Source organism: Astatotilapia calliptera, chromosome 20, assembly GCF_900246225.1.
Source record: "Astatotilapia calliptera chromosome 20, fAstCal1.2, whole genome shotgun sequence".
Classification (NCBI taxonomy): Eukaryota; Metazoa; Chordata; class Actinopteri; order Cichliformes; family Cichlidae; genus Astatotilapia; species Astatotilapia calliptera.
This window is the reverse complement of record NC_039321.1, coordinates 26,103,692-26,125,440: the sequence shown is the minus strand read 5'-3', so window position 1 is coordinate 26,125,440 and position 21,749 is coordinate 26,103,692. Positions and strand designations below refer to the sequence as shown.

At 40.0% G+C, this 21,749-nt stretch overlaps 1 protein-coding gene across 1 annotated transcript in view; it reads right to left on the bottom strand.

Moving 5' to 3' along the window:
- pex14 (peroxisomal biogenesis factor 14) overlaps nt 1-20,192 on the bottom strand; it is a 44,707-nt gene extending 24,515 nt beyond the window's left edge. Inside the window, exons 1-3 of the mRNA XM_026153687.1 lie at nt 20,106-20,192; nt 18,113-18,163; nt 1,319-1,403 (exon numbers count right to left, since the gene is read on the bottom strand). Of these exons, the coding sequence (XP_026009472.1) occupies nt 1,319-1,403; nt 18,113-18,163; nt 20,106-20,141 (172 nt within the window). The 5' untranslated portion in view covers nt 20,142-20,192. The remainder of the gene's footprint in view (nt 1-1,318; nt 1,404-18,112; nt 18,164-20,105) is intronic.
- Nucleotides 20,193-21,749: the final 1,557 nt, after the last annotated feature.

The window sequence follows — 21,749 nt, the reverse complement described above, 5'->3', positions numbered from 1 at the left end:
TTGAGTATTGGATTTAAACAACTTCCAGGTTTACTGCTGTATGACTGTACAAGTCAAGAGTTATCCTAAGAATACTGCAGAGTGCAAACATACTTTGTGCTTAGTGTTTCATTGCCCATATCTCCCATCTCTCTCTGTGTAAGATCGATGTCCTTATGCAAATCCAGAGTTCTTGTTTAGATCTACAGCGGAACCGATTTTCCAAAATAAATCTGCATTAAAGCATCATACATATTTCATGGACTTAAAGTGCAGTAAGAGCAAACCGATTTGGATAGTGGAGCTCCGTGGAGTTTGCATCAAGGCTGAAAGTAAGAAGAAAATAAGGTGCAGCATGGCATCCTTTGACAATAATGAGGCCTTGTTACATTTCAATTAACCAACAGCAGACTGATAACATGCCTTAGTTGTTAATAATGAAAGAAAAAGACAAAAAAAAATACATTTCAAATGATATCAAGAGAGCCATATGAGATGAGTGTAGTAGCAGCCGGCAACCATGGATTTGGTTTCGGGTTACCTTTCCTAGTCACAGAGCTTTTAGGCTCACTTTTCACTGTTTGGCTGAATGCAAAGTCCCTAAGCGCTGTACAAGTACAGTCCCCACACACTGAACTGTCTCACTGCAAATTTAAATAAAAACACTCCCCACAAAGTGTTTATCCAAGGTAAAAGACACACACACACTGTACATACTATTACAGCTCAGCCATAGGCTGACTGTTATAAATACATGGCATAACACTGCAGCTCTACTGCTGCATTATATTGAACTGACTTAAATGAGTTCAGAGTAATAAAGCTTTTTGCAACTTTTATTGCACAAACAATATTCTACTGTGTGTTAGAAATATCTCAATGAATTGCAAAGAAAGTGAAGAGCCAGCAAACATTCCAACCTCCCCTGCTTAGAAAACCTCCTCGTGCCGTGCCTCAAATTTACGATAACTGTTAAATTAAGTAAAAGGGTTAAAATGCTGGAAGGCAATATTGATAATTCCATTGAAAATGCAGAGGGAGTTTGTCAATATTAATTTTCCTGAACCCAAAGGAGCATCCAGACTGGTGTGTCATTTATTCACAGAGCCTGAATCATGCCCTCTGAAGCTAAATCGACCCCTATTAGGCCCCCCTGAAGGCAAAGATCCATGGCCACAACCTTTGACCCCAACAGAATGATCTTACAAAAAATAGCATATGTATCTTTGCCAACCGCATTTTGTGGATTGTAATACCACAGCCATTTTCCCCCAAATTATGTATACTGTTCACAGCTTTCAGCTTTCAGCATAAATCAAGCAAATGAGAAGTCTCTCACCTTTTTTCTTCAAGAAGGTTTTTCTGAGGGCCAAGGGACTCTGATGTACTTTTGGGTTCTGTAGAAATTGTACAGCAGTGGTAATCTGGGGAGAGACAAATGTGATTTAATCCCTCGTAATGATATAACATGAGAGGAAGAAGATAAGCTTTGCAGCAAACTGATGCTTTTCACAGCACAAACAACAGTCTAGACCTTCTTTAAGAAAAAGGTTCATTATCAGTCCAACCCCACAGGAAAAAAAGAAAAACCTTAAATGGATTCCATTTGATAGTTGCTTTTACGCTCCCCCCACACCCAGCAGTGAGGAAAAAGACCACCTGACCACTTTCCAGCTAAATGTGGGGAATGACCAAATCAGCAGTTATAAAATTAGCCCATCAAGAGTGCTGGACAAATGGAGTATGGAGCTTAATTTGCTATTACCCTCTTAAAGACAAACTTCCATTCTTAAGTGCGGAGTGGAAGAAAATCTATACTTAATGCAGAGGTGATCATTTGTATCTAATAACTTGAGAATCCTAGGCTGAAAACTTCTGTAATTCTTCCAGTTAAAAACCTGCCATGATCAAATCACCCAGCCTGAATGTTGTAATGACTTGAAACGTTAATGCACTAGAACGTTAAATAGCATCAGAACACCAGTAGTTTTAAGTGCATTGCGTTCATCGATTCTATTATGTTTTCCTTCGAGATGCACCTTAATTTTCCACCCCAGTATGCATTTCCAAGAATTGGAGGGAGGGGAAAAAAATCTTCCTCAAATGGCATTAAAACATAAATTTGAAGTGGGCGCCATGAAGTGGCGCCTCCTAAAATAGATAAATATGTAAGAACACAGAGAAAGGGGAAACACACTAGAGAGGAGGTTTCGATGACTTATTATCGCACCTGTGGTCCCCGTGATTCAATTGTAAAAGTCATCCCTCTAATAGGTTGAAAGGTTTTGATTACTCTTCTTTTCTCTTAGTGTTGAAAGATACAAAGTGATTGAGCGCCCTGCCAGTGGTAATTCATTTTGGGTAATGCATTGCATATACTAAGAACCTGTTTCAATCCAAAAGAATTGCAGTTTAAACTTGTCCAAGTGGTAGGAGTGGCAGTGAAGCTGTTTAAAAAGTGAGATTTCTGTCACAAGCACACAGTACAGTAGAGAATTATAGCGCAGGCATCTTTAAGAAACTTAGCAAACGCGGATTACAAACAAACCTAAAATGAACATCTGAATAATAATAACATTTCTTCTTTATACAACCCAGTGAACCTTTCATTAAAATGCACCATTTTGACTTCATGAGATCGCTGCCACAACTGATGTACACACTAATCTACATTTTCACTGGGACAACACGGTGACCTTGATGTACACAAGGGTTACGCAAGAGGTGCGGAATTTCCTGGATCTCTATATATGCTGAGAGCTTTATTAAAGCCAGTCACCCGGAACCTTCATTGTGACAACCAGATTAAACCATTTGCATGGTGACCCCGTAACTGATGTTCTGGGCCAAAAGATACAGTCAAAACACAGAGAAAATATCCCTTTGATAAAAAAGACAAAAATCACTCTAGTGCTTGCAAGGCGCTCACTGTCCAAGTCAGTGAGCCATTACCACAAGTCACAGCATGTGGTAATGGCGGAAACTAGAGATAATAAACACACTAAAATCTAATACTCCAATATTTATTACGGTAAATAACAGAGTTATATACAGGAGGCCCGCTGAGAGGTAATGACCTAACAGGGAAAGAATATGCTGAATGAGCAGTCCTTGTTTACATTCGCTTAAAATTTCAGTAGCACAATATTGACAAGAAAATTGTATCAGCGTTAACAGGCGTAAGTGTGACATCTTAGTAAGGACCGCAGCTAGCTCAGCGGCAAACTAATGAGGCAAATGTCCATTTGGTTAAAACTGTTGTGGTAGATCTTCAGGGAGAGGAAAAATGCACTTCTTAGCAGATGACATAGATGCTTTGCACAAGTTCCATCCAGACATCTCAATCAATTATAACCACATTGCACAGATTTCAGTCTTGTTATTGACTTATGGATCACCCCAGTTATAGTGTTGGGTAGCACACAACTGGGGCTTTTAGGAGGGCGGGGGTAAGATGGATAACAGTACAAGGCGCATTTGAGTAGACAGCATAAATAACTAAAACTGAAATTAGGTGAATTTCCTTCCTTGCAGGAAACTGGTAAATGATTTTTGGTGCGAAGAACAATTAGGCTTCTTTGTAATACCTCTTGTAAAGGTTCGACTCCTAATGCACCAGAGTGCTCCATGTTAAGAGCGATAATCTTTGCAAACCAGATAACCAATAAAGTGTCAGGTAAAGCCGAAAAAGAGGTGAAAACTCAATCACAGAAAGAGATAACATTAACCAACACACTTAAAGAGAGTGAACTTGATGAACGGACAAGATTACAGAAATGTTATTGAGTTTGAATTGGACAAGAATTTGCACTGCACTTGTCTGAAAATTACAACTGCAATACCTTGAATTGTGAGAAATGAGGCTGCAATCCAATTATGTTCGAACTGCATGGATAGACGCCTGAGGGAATCCATGTAACCAGTTGTATATTTTTGCCCCAACTAGTAACGGCACTTAACCATAATATACCGTAAGACCCACCTATGGATATTTTACAGGAATTCAAGAGCAGGTGTGAGCATCTGGGAAATTCAGACTTTCGATCATCAGACACCAGTTTGTGGTATATCTTACAATTGATCATTTGGGCTGGTTTCTGTATTTGTAGCTAGTTTCAGTTTTAAAGTAACCAGAATTTTAACCACGAGAAATTAAAAAGAAATCTGAGAAGAGAGAAAAGATTTGTGTTTTCAGTCTGAATTATTTAGGCCAACGCAAACCACTACTTATCGAGTAATTACTGTGCAATACGGTAAAAATGCAGTTTTAGGGTTGCAAACATTCTTGGAATAAACAAGAACACTGATAAAAGATACCATACCAGAGTTTAAAAAAAACCAAAACTCAAGATTTTCCATCCACAGTCTCGTGGTATCACATATTCTTATCTAAAACACTTCAAACAATTCAAAAAAAAAAAAAAAGAAAAGAAAAAGAAAAGAAAAAGACGAAAAAAAAAAAAGAGTGCAACATCAACTTTTTATATTTTTGAACAGGAAATGACTGGCATGTACTGAGCAACTCTTTGCTCCTTATCTGTTCTGCAAAAATATGTACACAATTTGTCTGCAACATTGAAAAGATTTGCAGGACTTGATGGAACTAGAAGCTGGGTGGGGGTGCAATTGAGGGTCTAAAAGGAAATCATTAGCAAGTATAGAATTCGGGCTCAGTGTGAATCAATTCATTCCAAATTGCCCTGGCCTGTACATTTGTGGAGAAGTGCCCCTGATATAATAACAGACTGATAGACATGAACAAAAATTGTGTTAAGCTAGTCTCAAATTTCCCCCCCAAACACACGTTTGGAGGACCAAAAGCAGGAGAAAGTGAGAGACGGCGAAAAATGAAGCTCTATATTAATTTGGTGCTTTCATGGATGATCTGCTATCAGGGGCAGCTGTCTTAAATGACTTAACCCAATACCTTTCTGATATTAGAGCCCTGCCAGAAAGGAATTAACTTTTAATGCAATTATTGTATTTCCTTTAGTTGCCTGACTGCTTGATGTGGCCAACAGTGCTTTTTAATCTTTTTAAAAGAGCAGCTTTAAATGCCCTTCTAATTGTGACAACCTTCTTGCCTTAATGTGACCTTTAGTGGAGAAAGCAAGGCCACTTGGGAACAGCTATAGGGAATTACTGACCCTGAGAGACATCAGGAAGTGAGGTGCAGAGCTGGCCATTTAGCTAACATCCACAGTTGTTCAGACACTCCAGGAGCTTCAAGGGCCCTGCTGGAGACGAATCTTTCTAACAATGACTGTACAAAAAGAACCCTTCATTTCTCACTCATTGTTGCTTGTCCCTTCATGTGCAGTGCTTTTTCAAAGAAGTTAGAACGTTAAAAAATGAAATGAGAAGCAATTACCGAAACTTGTCTTCAGCATAAGCAAAATCTGATAAAGGGTTACTGGTTAAACGTGGGCATTTCTAAACTACTTTGCATCTGTTCACACGTTGCCGGGTTGGCGTTTTGTGTGTTACACTCTGAAATGTGGTCAATCTTTATTGAATTATCCTAACTTTTGAAATTTAAAGGTCAGAGTCAACATTTCAGCAGATGAAAAAGGGTCATGGAAAACTTCATTGACATTTGCGATGCAAAGGTTTAAAAATAACATGCGCTGTATCAGTGTCAGAGCCATGGGCAAGGCTACGATCATGACATCAAAAGCATATTATGCAATTTTTGTAAAAGGGGGGGTTGGTGGACGGAAATTGAGCTTTTTTTTTTTTTTTTTTTTCAAGACCACTGCATATAGAGAACAAACTTTCCATTCAGCAGCATTTCCCTATCAAAGTTCTGACATCACAAACATGGAAAAGTTGAGTGGTTTAGTGGTGAGAAAAACCGAGGGCCGTAGTAGACTGTATTCGACAAGGCCACTGACAAAAAGGTAAAAACGCACTTAATATGATATTGTGAATAACGCTACGCTTGTCAAAGAGAAAGAAGGGGGGGGGGGGGGAAGCTGCATTGTTATTTTCGAAATACAAGCAATTTTTAGAAAAGTGTAAAACTTTCAAAACTGTGTTTAATTTGCTGGAAGTGTTTCGCTTCCTTTAAACTTTAAGTTCAGAATTGTCGTCCCCCCCCCCCCCAAAAAAAAGACAGAAAAAATGTTTTATTGGCTTCTTTTTTTACTGACTTGCAAAATAATTGAACTTCTTTCAAGAGCCGGTTGTACAGGGTAAAAAAATATCCTCATTCTGCAGAACGAGCAGAATAAGAAAGTAGCTGAAGCTGCCACGTGTTTTAACGGAACATGAAGCAACAACAAAGTCATGCGCTTTGTTTATTCTTGCGAGATCTAAACATGAAGACAAACAGGTGGCACTCGGCCAATTCAAAACTAGCCTGACAGATACGCTATAAAGCCGAATCTGACATTTCTTAATGTGCAACTGTCAGTCGTGCTGCCTGGGGTTGCCTTTGCTAAACTAGTGAGACAGATGACTGTTTAGATAAGGACATCCCCAGTGGGGCTCCGAGAGCCCCAAGAGCCCTGATGACTAAAGACGTGCGACTCTGTGAGTGACACCTCACTTTCACTTACTTTGGGCAAAAATACTGCCTAGCCCTATACATTCCTTTTAATTCAGGTAAAAGGCCCAAACCATGAGTTTGAAGCTGCTCTCAGAGATGAGGGTCATCAGAGATTAACCCATGGCACTTTAGCAGTGGGGGTGCAAGAAGCGAGTCGCAGCGAAGCACAACAAACTACTTAGCTACCACAAAACATTCCAGCCCCTTCTCAGCTGCAATCCAGTAATGGATACTTCCTCAGCTCCTCGATTGGTCAAAATGTTTTCATACAATAATTTAATTCAGAAACACATTTACAAAGCAGGAGTAATCAATTTTAATTAGTTGATTTTTTTTTTCATTCGCATAAAATTTAATGTACTGCCATCGATCTCCTTTGTTCTTTAATGCAGTGGCTCTTTCCTGTAATTCGAAGCTTTTTCTTTTTTCTTTCTTACGCAGTCAGTGATGACATTGTGTGACAAGCAGCTCAGTGTGCTTTTCAGTGACCGTTTTCAAAACATGAAAATGCTCACAACGCAACTTTATCTACGCACAGCGTAGCAAAAAGAAAATGTGGTCATAATGTGGTCTGTAAATGCGTCGAGTATGAAAAATGTTCTGTTTAGAAATGACTCCGGTCAAATATACGAGAAAAACGTTTGAAATAGAATAAAAGACACTAAACTGTCAGAAACTTTCTGATCATTTCTTGCAGATTTAAAATGTATCATTAAAATGTTTTTGAAAAATCAAAAAGATAAACAAACAAAATAAACAAAAGCAGCAAGAGTTTCATGTATGGTTTAACAACAATAAACAGTAGAGTTTACAATGAAAACTTAGATGAATGGGAAGCAATAGAAAGTGGTTTGGCTGTTATAAAAACACAAACACTCTGTAGTGTTTTTATGGAACGTTTTAAAATAGCAAATTTCATAACAAAATCTACACTGAGGTTAACACAAAATGGCTAAACATTTATATTATGCCATATAAATATGGCATATATATAAGTTCAGTTCTTCGGTAAAGAGAAATGAGAGACGCAATTTGCTACGGTAACATAAAGAAGCACAGGGTCTTTTCTTAAACCTGCCACTGCTCTGTGTGTTGTCCTTCACATCATCAGGGCCTGCCGGCCTTTCACATTCAATTAGTTGATTGAGGCAAAATGCAAGCGGCACCAGCAGCAAACAACGTGAAGCTTGTGTCCAAGCGACACACCACAGAAGTTGTGTTGTGGTGTCAGGAGAAGAGCTGCTTCCGTCACAAGCAACTTACAGTGACAAGCCTATCCTCCTCTGTTCATCCAAAACTGCTCTGCTCACTGAGGAAGCACCCACCCATGGACACAAACTCATACACACGCATCCTGCAATGCATACAACTGAAGCACTACAATAGGCAAATAAAGCCGAGAGCTGCGGCGAAGATGCAGCGAGTTGGCATCAGTTTTGTGTGCAGTCCTGCTCGCCTGCCAAATTGACTAATAAAACTAAAATAGAGAGACCAGTGACAACAGAGAGAGAGAGGTATCCTTTTATTGATCAAATTATTCCTTCTTGGGTACACTGTGCCACTGGATGAGCCTATGCTCAGAAAGACAACTAGACAGATTGTGACATTCCAGTGACATTGTAATTGTGTGTCAACCCTTTTCCAGTCAATAGGCTGAATGCACTAATCATGTGTCTTGGATCAGCAATTTCATGGTCTTCAAAGGGGACCAGGAATTGGTGGCATGACCCTGCATACAGGGTTAGACCCCTCTTTCCTCAGTGAGTTCCACAGAGAGGAGAGGGGAAGGATGGTGTAAAGGGAGACGCGCCAAGGAAGGCACAGAGCCAGGAAAGATGAACATCGCCATCTACTGGCCAGGGCTGGCAGAAGTGGCATACGAGGGGTGGGGTTGGCAGTTTACCCTTGCGGCCTGTCTTTCACTGAGACCTGTCAGAAACATTTAGACACACTTGCCAAGACAATGGGCCACACATCTACCGTAGCAGACAAGTCAGGCTGAAATAAACATCGAACCAGGGAGGAAACTTAAGCCAGCAGGCCTTCGTTTGGTTTTGGAGAAAGAGAGCAGCGGCAAGAGTCTGCTCCTGATCACACTAAGTGACAAAGAAATGTGTTGGCTAATTCTCTTTTTTTCCAGAGGCATCCAACCACCGCTAAGAGTCTAACCTCGAGAGTAGGAAAACCATAAAGAGTGGGGTGCTGACAGCAAAAAACAGAACAAAACAAACAAACAAACAAACAAACAAAGAGCAGCAATCACCAGGGCCAGAGAAGAGAAGAAGAAGAAGTACCACTTGTATTTCTTTTTTAACTCTGAGGGGAAAAAAAGACAGCTCATAAAAAAAAAGCAATTTAGTTTAACCTTTGTAAACCAGATAACGATAGACGATGAGCGAGTTATAAAAAGTCACCGTGATAAAGCGATAAAATGTGTAACATCTGGTTTATACATGCCCCGCCTAAACGTTATCCTTCTCTTTTGAGAAGTGCACACAGAATTTTCAGGTTTTGCAACATGGCTGCCTGGTGATCTAAACTTAAGAGACTCTCATACAGCACATAAATTTATACGATTTATGTTCCTCCTTTTGATCTCAAATCAACATCTTAACACTTTATGACTACGTGACAATCAGAGGCAGTGGTCAAAGTTTAGGCGTTGACACCCATCTTAGCTGAACATCGAGTCACGCGGTGACAGGAGAAAATACATGTTTTACCATGCGCCTCCAAAAGAAAGAGAGAGAGGAGACAACCCACAGTGAACCACTATAATGTCACACGAGGTGGCGTGTTACAGCAAAAGGGGCTGAGTTGGCAAGCAGCTCAGCAGCAGACGCACACCTGTTCTGACATTTTCTGTCGACCTTGACACAGAAAACGCACGACAATGCCACTCTCAGTATTTTAAAAGTACAGGCTGTTTGACGAAGCCCCTTCACTTCCCCTTTTCTCATCCCCATGATACCCAAAACCACTTTCCACACACTTTTGGAACCATGACGCAGCACGTACAGATGTGAGGGGGAACAGACAGGTAGCAGTGCCATTAAAAGAATGGAGAAAATCTACAAGGAGAGACAGGCGGAAAAAATAAATAAATAAAAAAAATCTGTGAGTGAGTGAAATTTGGAGACAACCGAAGGCCGCTGGGCGACTGTCAGAGTTGGCTGACTCTTTCCACAGGATTGCATGCCGCCAATACCTCGCTTAAAATCCCACAGTCCACAGTAAACACAATCTGGAAAGGACGGAAAGGCCTCAGCCTCGCCTCTATTTATTCCATTTCTAACGTCTCCTTGTCACCCTTTCTTTCGAAATTCATGACAGAGCTACAATGCATCCATCCATCTACTATTTTAATCAAAGAGAAAGCAAAGTGCTGCTGCCAGGAGAGCTGCACAGGAAAACAAATGCGATCTTCCTGTTAATCACTGCATTAACAAGAAGTTGACAGTCTTGAAGCACATGCTGGGGAGGGGAGCCACTCCAGGTGTTGGGTAATTGTCAGTTGTGCCATTGGCTATTTATTTATTTATTTTATTTATTTATTTTTTAACTACTGTGTCAATGTCTGTTTGACTCCTGGTTTCCAGTTGCTCTCTACCTTTAAATACAGACAGAAACAAGAAGACTCTGGATGAAGGCGAAGGAGTCTACCTATTACCAGTGCCTGATGAAGTGCTTAATTTTAAAGGTTAACAAGGGAGGCCTAAAATAAAATAACATGAAAACACACACAAGCTCCTTGACTATTCTAGAAAGAAAGAAAATAATAAAATCATATTTGGTGACTTTGAGGCAAGAAAATGTTTTAGAAAAAAAAAACAACTTACCAACACACAGCAACTTGTCAGATTTATTCACTTGGCCCTTTTATTAAAAGAAAAAAAATCTGTTTAATCTCTTTAACTGCAGGTGCAAGGATCCAGTTTCATTTTCCAACCAGAAACATTACAGTTTTTACTGGCATTACACTTCTTAGCCACACCTCTAAAGTCTAATTGGAGCGTAATATTTTCGTTCAAGTGCTCCATTTTATCTTAGTTTCTATATTCTGTCACTTTCATTTTAGCCTACAGAGTAGCATACTATCTTTTTTTTTCCAGATTTCTCAGATAAAGCCACAATCTCAGGGCGCCACACACAGAGAAACTCTGAAATCCCATTAGCATTTTGCTTTCATTATTTTTAATCAAACCCTGAAAACTGACACATATTAATTAATATCCATTACCAGTTTTTTTGCCCCCTCTCCCAGAGAAGACGTTCGGGGGGGAAAAAAGAAGCAATTAACTTAACAAAATAATCAAAAAAATTGTTACAGAAATCTCTGATAAATGTCATGTGAGGTCCCATCTAAATGTAAGAAGTGTAATACATTCTTGCTGTCATATTCCATTAAACTGCTATTACAGTCTTGATAGAACTATTAGTCACTACATTATTAATAACATTAATGTATTTACATTTTTGGTGTACAAGCCTGCTTTCATGCAATAATTTATGAAGGCGACTTCAGATATGTTATAATGTTCCCCATCGAGCCTCTTTTGTGCTTATTATTGATTGTGAAAACAGTCAAAAACTCCAAATCTAATATCCCTCTGCCCTCCCCCATACCCCTTAATGTATTGGAGTGGTCTGTTTACATTAAGGACTGGAATAAAGTGCATTTACATCTGAAGCATAAGTTCATAATTTACATTCTAACATTTATTAGAGGTGACAAACGAGCATTTGGTCCACTCGTGCTTTTCCACAATGCAGCACTCATTCAATCCATATAAATTACAGCTGGGATAGGGAGTGCAAGAGCAAATTATTTTATTATATGTATGCATGTATGACTCTATAGGGGGTTACTAAGACAAACAGGGAATTACTTGATTAGGCCAACCGTGGTTTACAAAGAAAGAAATATGAGACTGAGGGTTAGGCCAATGAAATTTTAGCATAAATGTTTGGCTCTTATTCAAATACCTAAAACACACAGACTGCTGTATTGCCGTGGTACTACACTGCACTACTGTGCATTTCATACAGGGTAGAAACAGCTCTTTTAAATATTGCCGTTCCAATAGCTTATCCTTAGTTAGCACTAATATTATTCAATTAAAAGAAACTTGCCTAAAAGGCAGTATTATATTACATAATTAGACAGGGCAGCATTTTCAGAAGTGTAGTTACAAATGCACTGAGGGGATCCCAGCATTTGAACAAATATCTAGCGCTGTAGGGGAGCTTGCCGACAAATTAACAGCTAATAACTTACTGGGAAGCAAGATAAAAAGAGAAAAAAAAAATGTTCCCCAAAGTGTCAATTACAAATAATTTTTCCTCTGATTTCTACACTTGTGAAAGCACGATATGCTAAAAGGCATTTTTAATAGTGTGCCAAAATAGCAGGATATCCATTTCTTTTTTTTTTAAACGCTCTGAATTTATTAAGAAAGATAATTCAGCATCGGCAGCAGGACTGTTTAGGATGGCTCCGAAAGCATACGACTCCCATCTGAGAGCATTTAGTGGACTGATAGGAGAGACAGACAGGTGCAGGGACATGGGAAATGAAGGAGGATTCAATCAAATTCATGTTCATTAAAATCCGAGGACATCACAAAAATGAGAAAGATGCTGACAAATCAAAGGGTCTCAGTACCTGAATTACCATAGTCATTTACTTATTAAAGCCAGGATGCTTCGTGTCAATCAAGAGCCATCACATTCTCCATTTGCAGCGGAAAGCCACTGTAATTGCTTCTCATACTAATCAACACAACTTGTGTAATTATGCCTTGAAAGTGACATTGGAGGCTGAGAGCGATGTGAGCAGTCTTGACAGCAGAGACATCTCAGATTCATCAGGAGATTTCCAGCCTCGCTGCAAGGAGACAAGCCACTCTCAGACCAAGTTACTCACTCGAGCAGTTTACAACCATAAACACAAAGAAAAGATGATAAATCAAGCCGAAGTAATTACAAAGCAGAATAGAGAGTATAAAGGAAGCTCAGCTCAATAAGACCACTTTCCCAAGTATATTGAGGCAAAATGACTACGCTGTAATTAAACTGGTGTCGTATTTCTGTCATTTCTTAAGTAAACATATTGTGACAGTTCACTAAATTGTGGGAGAATAGGAAATTACAGCTCTGTTACCATGCTGTTTACATTAATATACTCGCAGAGACAAAAAACCCTACAAATAAAGTTCTAAGTATTCATTAAAGTTTATTGAATTCAGCTTAATCACAGACTTTACATATGTCTCCAAAATGAACTTTGCGTAAAACTAACTTCAACATTCCTCTGCACATTGGAAAACTATCCAAACCATATTCCCAGGCTGCATCTGTCACTAGTCACACTGCGGCCCAGCCAGGAAGGTCAGAGCGAGGTCAAATTACAGCAACAAATCAAGAGCCACGGTTATGACATTAAACTCCATCTACAAAAAAAAGGTGCTTATTTTTGACATACAGTGGCAACAGCTGCTTCTTCATTTACTGGGAACTTTAGAGTGAATTGAAGGCCTTGCGTCGCTTTCGTCAAAAGACTGAAAACGCTATTGTCTGGGGCTGGCAATTGGGATCTAGTCCGGCTCAGCACACAAGGCAGAAGCCACAAAATAAAAATAATTTATAAAATGGGTTGGACTCATCTGTGCTCATCCCTTTCAAAGAGGTGGGTGGAACCATCACCAACATCAAAAAGGAGTCAACTGATAATTCTGGCATTCTGCAGGGGAATAAGCGTAATGATTTCATTTGCGAACAGAAACGAAGATGAGGGATTTATGGCTCATAAAAAGTTCAAACAACAGAAAAACCAAAATCTTTGTCTGTGTCATTCCTCGCTCATGACCTCCAAACTTCAGCACATGTTGAAGGCCAAGTAAGAAAATGCTCTTTTGTGGCCAGATATGAGAAAAACAAGTACATTTACTGACATAGAAAACAGAGGCTTTTACAGGAAAAGCCACCGTGATTCACCCCCTGCGTTCAACTCTAATGAGTCAAAAAGTGTGACCTGCACTTAAACAAGAAGTCACAGCCAGAAGCTGTAAACTCATTTCCCCCCCATCCAAGCCAGCAACGTCGGCAGGACCTGGAAGATGTGCTCCGAGCATGCACGATAAATCTGACGTGAAATCATAATCATAAAAGCAATTAGCTGACCCTGCGCCACTCGTCCTTGGACATGACAGTGAGAATTCATACAGAGTCCTCTAAGGAGGCTGGCTGCCGGGTTGGGCGAGGAGGGGGAAAAAGTGCAACACAGCAACAATAAAATGGAGGGCCCTTCCTGTGTCATTAACCACTGAAACAAACAGCGCATGATGCACAATGAGCGCTGTGAAACAGAGAATTGAGCCTTGATGCTTTTCAAAGGGAAAACTTCCCCGCGACCACTAAACTCGACTGTGCCGTGCAGATGTTCCTTTTGTAAAAGTGCGGGCACAGAGACAGACACAGACACAGTGCCGTACCACTTAATCCCCACCCCCACTACGCATTATATTACATCACCTTGCACTACCTTGCAGTGTGAATACAGCTTGCAGATTACATCTTAAACGAACTTATTTAGAATCACCACAAAAACACGAAGGCGGGCGCTTTCGACACCTCTTTGATCTGTGCTTTTTGCAGAGTGTGTCGCATGTTTACAGTAAGCATGACAGGATACAGAGACTATTGACTATGAGATAGCAGTTGATCGGGTTGATCGGACCTTTCTCTTTCAAGGAGTGCACTACTTTTTTAAGAAATCTCTTTTCCCCCACCTTTGGCGCACAAATCCACACAAATCCACGCACACACACCCACAGAATATCTTGCCATCACTTCCCACTCAGTAATTACACCAAGGCCGAACTAGTGGCTGCCACCTAGTGACCGTCTTCCCCAATAATCATGAAATATCTCTATGGCTCGCGCCCCCACTCGGACCATAACTCTCCTTTACTGCAGACAGCTCCAATAAAGGATTACAATTACAATTAAAGTAATGAGCAAAGAGGAAAAAAGGAAAATCTCAAAGAAGGATCCCTTGACTAACTAAATGGTAGCCTAGTTCCTTGACAGAATGGAGTTACTATAGCAGGCTCATTACTGGCTCCCATTTCTTATTCTGCCCCAATAATTAATTTGGAGCATGTTGAAACCTGGAGTTGTGGAAAAAAAATTTAAATAATAGCTTTAAGAGTGATGGATGTGAAATGAATTGAAATATGATTGTCAAATTAGAGATTCTCTTCTTGTTATTCTTTGCTTTATGGTGGCTGAAGTGTAAAAAAAAAAAAAAAATCTACTGTATGTACAGTTTTAGGTTAATTTGTAGAAATCTTCAAAAGATTTCTACACTCACTCACATACATGCATATTTAGGGTAAACTGATATTAAAAGGAGACATCTCCTTTAAACACATGTTCCATGGGAAAAGTCATTGAGGGCAAAAAATAACTGAGTCAAGACCCGAGAGTAACCTCTGACTTCCTGGTATCACCACTGTGTTACATTTGTGCTACACCCACGCACATGCGAGGAAAAAAAACCCTCAAACATATGAGCAACATCTGTCTGCCTGCAACTCACGGGACTCAGCAAAAGACCCATCAGGGAAGGGAGAAGTGAAATGAGGAGAGAACGATCCAGAGAACAACAAAAGGGGACAGCGACAGCAGTGGTTCCTTCATGTCTTTGGCCACACCAATTACTGTTGGCAGGTCCTCTGCCAGCCAGCCAGGTCCCCCACAACTTCTGCACTTAACACACTGTTCCTTTTATTCCCTCTCTGTAGCGAGATGGCTATTGCAGAGGGGCTACGGAAATTTGGAGACTGCTGAGCCAAAACAGATCACTTCAAAGCGGCTTATTTAACGCTTGCTAAATTTTTCATCACAGTCGCTTAATATCCTGGGGAAGGAGAGCTTTTGAAGTTGCTGTGAGACCGGGGATGTTCTTCTTACCGTTCTTTTCCCCCTCCCTCTGCTGTACTAAAATCCCCAAACCTAAACACATAAAACACGCCCAGTTCACACTATCTGTGTCTACATGTGCAAAGGGTACAGAAGCACCTACTGCAAACAAAAAACCACACGCTTTCATACCCACAAACAAATATGCACTTCTTAAACTGAGGTTGGATTTTTTTTTCAGTGCAAAGAGTAAAGAACGGGGTAAACGGTAACCTAAATCTGTAAGAATTGCATTTAGCGATGACACATGACCCTTTAGTTTGTGATCCGAGGTAGTGAGAGTATTTCCAAAGAGTTCCGAGTTAATCGGCTCAAAGGAAATTAAGGAGCAGGAGTTCTAATAAGAAATATACAACTTTAACTTTATTATTCAGGACAATAATTAAAAACTTAAAAAAAGAAATGTACCTTTAAAGTACACAAGTACAAAGCCAAATTCATCCTAACTGTTCTTTCATATCATATAGTTTCTAACAGGAGAAAAGAAATGTAAACATTTTAAAATATAAATGCATAAAAACTATAATGCAGCTTATTTTGGTGAAGTGACTTTTAATTTTATTCCAATAGATCTGGTTAACCTGTCAAAATATCTATATTAAGTCAATATATTTGCCAATTCCTTCCTGTATTTTCATTTGGTCAGTGGAATCTTTGCTCATTAATAGCATCGTCATGTGTGGTAAGCGCAGGGTGTCACTACAGGGAGAGAGAGCACAGAGACTGGGGAAAGACTAGTAATAGACTGGCTGGGGTAATGGTCATGGCAGGGATGAGTGGGAGGGGGTGGGGATTTGAGATGGAGGTAGTCGGGGTAAGAGTGAGCAAACAGCAGTGCCAGAGGCAATAGCAGCGGCTGGCAGCGACTGGTATACCAGTCAACCATGAAACACACACTCACGCGGGCTCTCCCACCCCTTCTTCTCGCTCTAACCTGCAGGTCCAGATATCCCTGTCTGGCCTGGTATAGTGGCAGAGGCTGTGGCACCGACCCCTGAGCTGGACCCTCCTGCCACTGAGGAGGGTCCATGCCGTGCAGTGTGCCAGGGCCGGCTGATCTGGGCGAGGTGAGTCAGAACCTGTTAACATGACTGGTGTCCCCAGTCTGACATGCACATGTGCACATAGATGTTATGCAAATGTGTGTGTGTGTGTGTGTGTGTGTGTGAGTGTGTGTGAGTGAGAGAGAGAGAGACTGCTTTTTCTTCTTTCCTGCCCTTCCAACCCTGCCAGCACTCCCTTTCCTCTCATCCAGATAAAATCCTTTCAGACACAAATTTCAATTATTCACCTCATCCAAATAATGCCATGTGACAAGAATTATCCCTACTGTAATAATCCACTTAACTGGGAAAGAGCAGCTCATCAAAAAGAGAAAGGAGAAAAGGGGTTGGAAGTGAGGGTGGTGGTGGGACTTGTCAACCGGTCTCAAATTCCTCATAACAAGAATTTCTTCCCTTTTTTGAGGAGACAGTCTTGAAGCGCACTGGGATGATGAAATTGAAGTAAATTGAAAGAAAGCCTGGGAGAATGCTCCCACAATCAATAACCCCAGGATTAAATTAGCCTTGGCATGAAGGGATGATGGGGGGAAGATGAAGAGTGAATGGTGGTGAATGACATTGAGACATGTAGGCTGAACAATACAGCACGTCTATAACCTGCATGCTGTGCCTATACAAGGACAGTGAGTGTACCTGGGATGGATTCCATCCCACTTAGCAATTACCAAACATTCCTGGTTATAGTCATCGCTTGGGCCAAGCATGCCTTATAAACACTCTGCACATTACTGAAGAGAAAAACTGACATTTATTCTTGTTAAACACCACCTTATAACACCCTTTTGAGGGAACAACACCTTCAAGTGCCCTTTGTGTTTGCATAGGAGTCTACATGGTGAAGAAACTCCAAATGAGCAACTTTCTCGACCCATTTCTGACACAGACTAAAAGGATAAACAAAGAACAACAAAGATGTGCAGTCAAAGTTTTATGCTATGCATGATTAAAGAAACTGTGGAACCCATTGCTGCTGTTAAAATAGACCATTTTCCTCTCTAAAGACCAAGAACATAAAGTATACTCTCATTACAGCTTGGGGACATCATTGTGATGTATAAAGTGACTGTCTGCTAATTGGAAGCCTTTAATACTGGATCTCCCTGGGGAATGTGTAATACAGCCAAATAAAAGTCTTTAAATTATCAGATCTTAAGGTGGGGGGGAGAGAAAAACCATCATAATCTTCCTCAACTATGCATCACCAGATCAAGCCAAGAAATTAGATTTTCATTCTTTCAAAATCCCACGAATACTTGAGTTTTTGAAAAATCCACACTTCTGAGCACTAGTATTAAGAATCACAGCGTGTGCCATGTGAGAATATCTGAAATATTATTTCCAGCCATTATGATACCTTATTCATTGCTTTTTGTTTTCTTTACAGGAAATGTAATTTAATATTTGCATCGTTTGATCCAAGATGCTATTTCTTTCCAGCTCTCACTTACATTAGCTTCATTTAATGTTTTTGTGGTTACAGTCAATGTTTCCTTACCAATATTCATGTAATTGAGATTAAGGAATAAATTCTTACCAGTTCTTCTCTGGGGCTACGTGCTCCCTCTTTTCCAGGCAGAAGGCCAGGCTGAGAACATAAACAAACATTTGTATTAGAGTGCCATCTAGTGGAAAACAGAAGTAATGTCGCTTTGAAGCTTGGTAACTATGGTCGCCCTTTACAAGCACAGGGTATGTAACATTGCTGGCTTTATCTGTTGAAGTGACAGTATTCGGTTATTCAGGTATGGGACACTTTTACAATACTAGGCCTCAAGGCTTCATTCAGGCATATCAACAACATTTATACAAAGTGCTTGAGCACTCTTTCACGCTTGGCACATTTCTGCAAACTGATCAGGCAACTCTTACACTTAAAAATTGCTCAGTTTATTAGGATCCCCATTAGCTAGAGACTGAACCCTGTCAGAGCCTGTGTGAAGTACAGAACACAGTGTTATCTGCTGCTAGATCCTGATCAAAACTGCCTGAATTTTGGGGATAATTTACTGTGACTGAAGTTACTTCTGTGGTGTCAGGTACATAAATGTGAGCAACTCTCGTGCATTTGAAAAGCTTTTGGATGAATTGTGCTGCTGTATGATTCTGCAGGTATGTAATAAACAGAGAAGAAAGAGTTCTAGAAACAGCTGCAAGCATCAAACTACCTACCTACCTAACTTCTTGTTAGCTTTTGTCAAAAGTTAACTACTGTCATAACTCAGAAGTTTTTTTAACCTGTTCTCATCATGGTGAAGAGTTTAGCTTCATGCTGTACTCCATAAACATTTCCCTATGTACAGTAACAGATGGGAAACTGTAGAAATTGTGAACAAGGGAAAATTCACAACACAAATAAATTGATTGTGGAAACTGAAGGGTATCCATTTCACTGTGATGTTTATGGAGCAGTGCTTGTAGTAGAATGTGGACAGATTTTGTTCTATCGGCAGGAAAATAAATAAATTAAAAAAGGCTATTTTTCATTTCCACAAGATTGGGTAAGAAAACATTAATGACATAAATGGACTGGTTCTTATTTAGTGCTTTTGTAGCTTGCCATCACCAGTGTGTGAATGTGTTTGTGAATGGCTGGATGACTGAATGTAGTGTAAAGCACTTTGGGGTCCTTAGGGACTAAGTAAAGCGCTATACAAATACAGGCCATTTACCATTTTCTATGTGAGCACTCAAAGCACTTCATTTGCCCATTCATACAAACACTTTTTTTTCTAGGCCTTAGCACTTTCTATGGAACATTCACACACATTCTGATGAACACATTAGAAAGCAACTTGGGTTAGGAAATTGCTTAAGGATACTTGGGCAAGCACAATTGAGCAACAGTCTGTATGCCTACAATTAGTAGATGACCCTCTCTACCTCCTGAGCTACAGTTACTGTTTAGAGAATTTTAAAAACAATAAAAATGTATTTAAGGTGTTTAAGGTGTAACTAAGCATCTCTCACATATGTACATAAAAATATTTTGCATTTCTCTACAGCATATATAAACGTATATGCAAAAAGTAAAGGTGTCACTGGTGACATACATGAATAAAAACGTTCGATGACATTTGTTTTGGGGGGCTGGTGAGTTCAAAGATAACACTGTGACTGCAACCCAACAGAGACCATCAGGTTTATTTGCCTACACTGACCTTTGAGTTGCACCTACAGTTATCTGCACACAGTAAGACGAGGCTACACGCTCAGATGCAATTGTACAGCTGTACCGTTTGATGACAATGGCAAATATAGTAACTATGCCATATTATTTTCGACACAATATGGCAACTCTAAATGACGCCCCTTCCTGCCCACTTGTAAACACACTCATGTCTCAGTGACAACTTTTGCCTCGAAACCTAGCTAGCATGCTAACTAGCAGGCATGCTAATCTCTAACTTGATGAGCATTTCCAGGCACGTGATGCCAACGTTAAGACATCTAAGGCCCCGAAATATCTAAAACAGTTCACTACCGCAAATGGACATTAAAAAGAAACCGCTTTTAATGCATATAGAGACCTGTGTTATTGCCTCAGCTTGGTCGTTGGATGCCATCTTCTTCTTCTGTTCCTTCTGCCACTCTTCTTATTCTGGTATATTTCTACCACGCAACATGTTTTAGGATGCACTACTGCCTCCTGCAGGTGAGTAAGGGACACTGCAGGATAAGTCTAACTCCAAAGTATCACTCACTATTCTTACTGTCTGTTATTAAAACGCTACAATTTAAAAGCACACCAAGTTAGGTTTTAGCTTCCCCATAGCACATTCTCATGCTCACACACCTTCAGTAGATCTTATACTGAGACCTCTCCATGGTCAATGTTGATGACTGTCTTTCTTTCATTGCCAAGAAAACTTCTCTTTTGTAAATTGTTTTTATTTGTCTGTTTGTTTTGTTTTTGTCATATTAGAGCCTGTTCTACTTTTAGACTTAATGTCAGCTTCATCGTTTCCTCAGCTGAACACACCCTTTTGCCTAAAGAACAAGAAAAAAATCTATACAACAAAGCCAACAGCTTAGTCACGAGGTGTGGTAAGTCCCTACTTGTTGAAACGGATTTGCATTCAGCCACCAGATAATAGCTTAATATGTCTTTGCCCAGGGCCCCTTCAGAAACCATAATACTTAATGAATTCACAGCAAGAAGATACTATTTATTTACAGTAGTTCATAAATAATAAAAATAAATAAATAAAACTATAAAGTCATTTGCTACAGCAACCCCCTAAAGGTTAGACCCCTAAATGCTAGACTTACAGTATTAAAATGATTGTTTCAGGTGATGTAAGTGGTGCATTTTTGAACCATATAAAGCAGTCTTCTTTTCTCTCTCAACTACTCTCTTTAGGGGTTGCCACAGCGGATCATCTGCCTCCATTTCATCCCATCCTTAGCATCACTTCTGTCACACAACCCTCTGCATGTCCTCTGTCACTACATCCAAGAACCTCCTCTCTGATTCTTTTCTTTTCCTCTTGCCTGGCAGCTCCATATTCAACATCCTTTGTCCAGTATATCTACTTCTCCTCCTCTGCACATGTCCAAACCATCTCAGCCTTGCCTCTCTAACTTTGTCTTCAAACTGCTCAACTTGAGCTGTCCCTATGATCTACTCATTTCTAACTTCTAGTTTCTGATTTTTAATTTCTGGTCAATCGTAATGAAAATTTTAACATCTTCATCTTCATCAACATTTTGCTACCTTCAGCTCAGCCTCCTTTGTGTGTGTGTGTGTGTGTGTGTGTGTGTGTGTGTGTGTGTGTGTGTGTGTGTGTGTGTGTGTGTGTGTGTGTCAGTGCCACAGTCTCCAAACCATACAGGTCTCAGTACCATCTTATAAACCATTACTTTCACCACTGTTGCTATCCATCTGTCACAAATCACCCCTGATAATCATCTCCACCCGCTCCACTCAGCCTGTACTGTCTGCTTTGGATGGCTGAACCTAGGTATTTAAACTATTTAAACCCACCCACTTTTCAGTATCTGTACTCCTGGTTTCACTGTTACACAAATACGCATTCTTTGATTCTACTGACTTTCATTCCCCTTCTCTCCAGACCATACCTCCACCTCTCCAGGCTCTCTTCCACCTACTCCCTAGCTATTTATTCTCACCACGCAATTAACCAACCAAATGCATTTAAGAAAGAAAAACA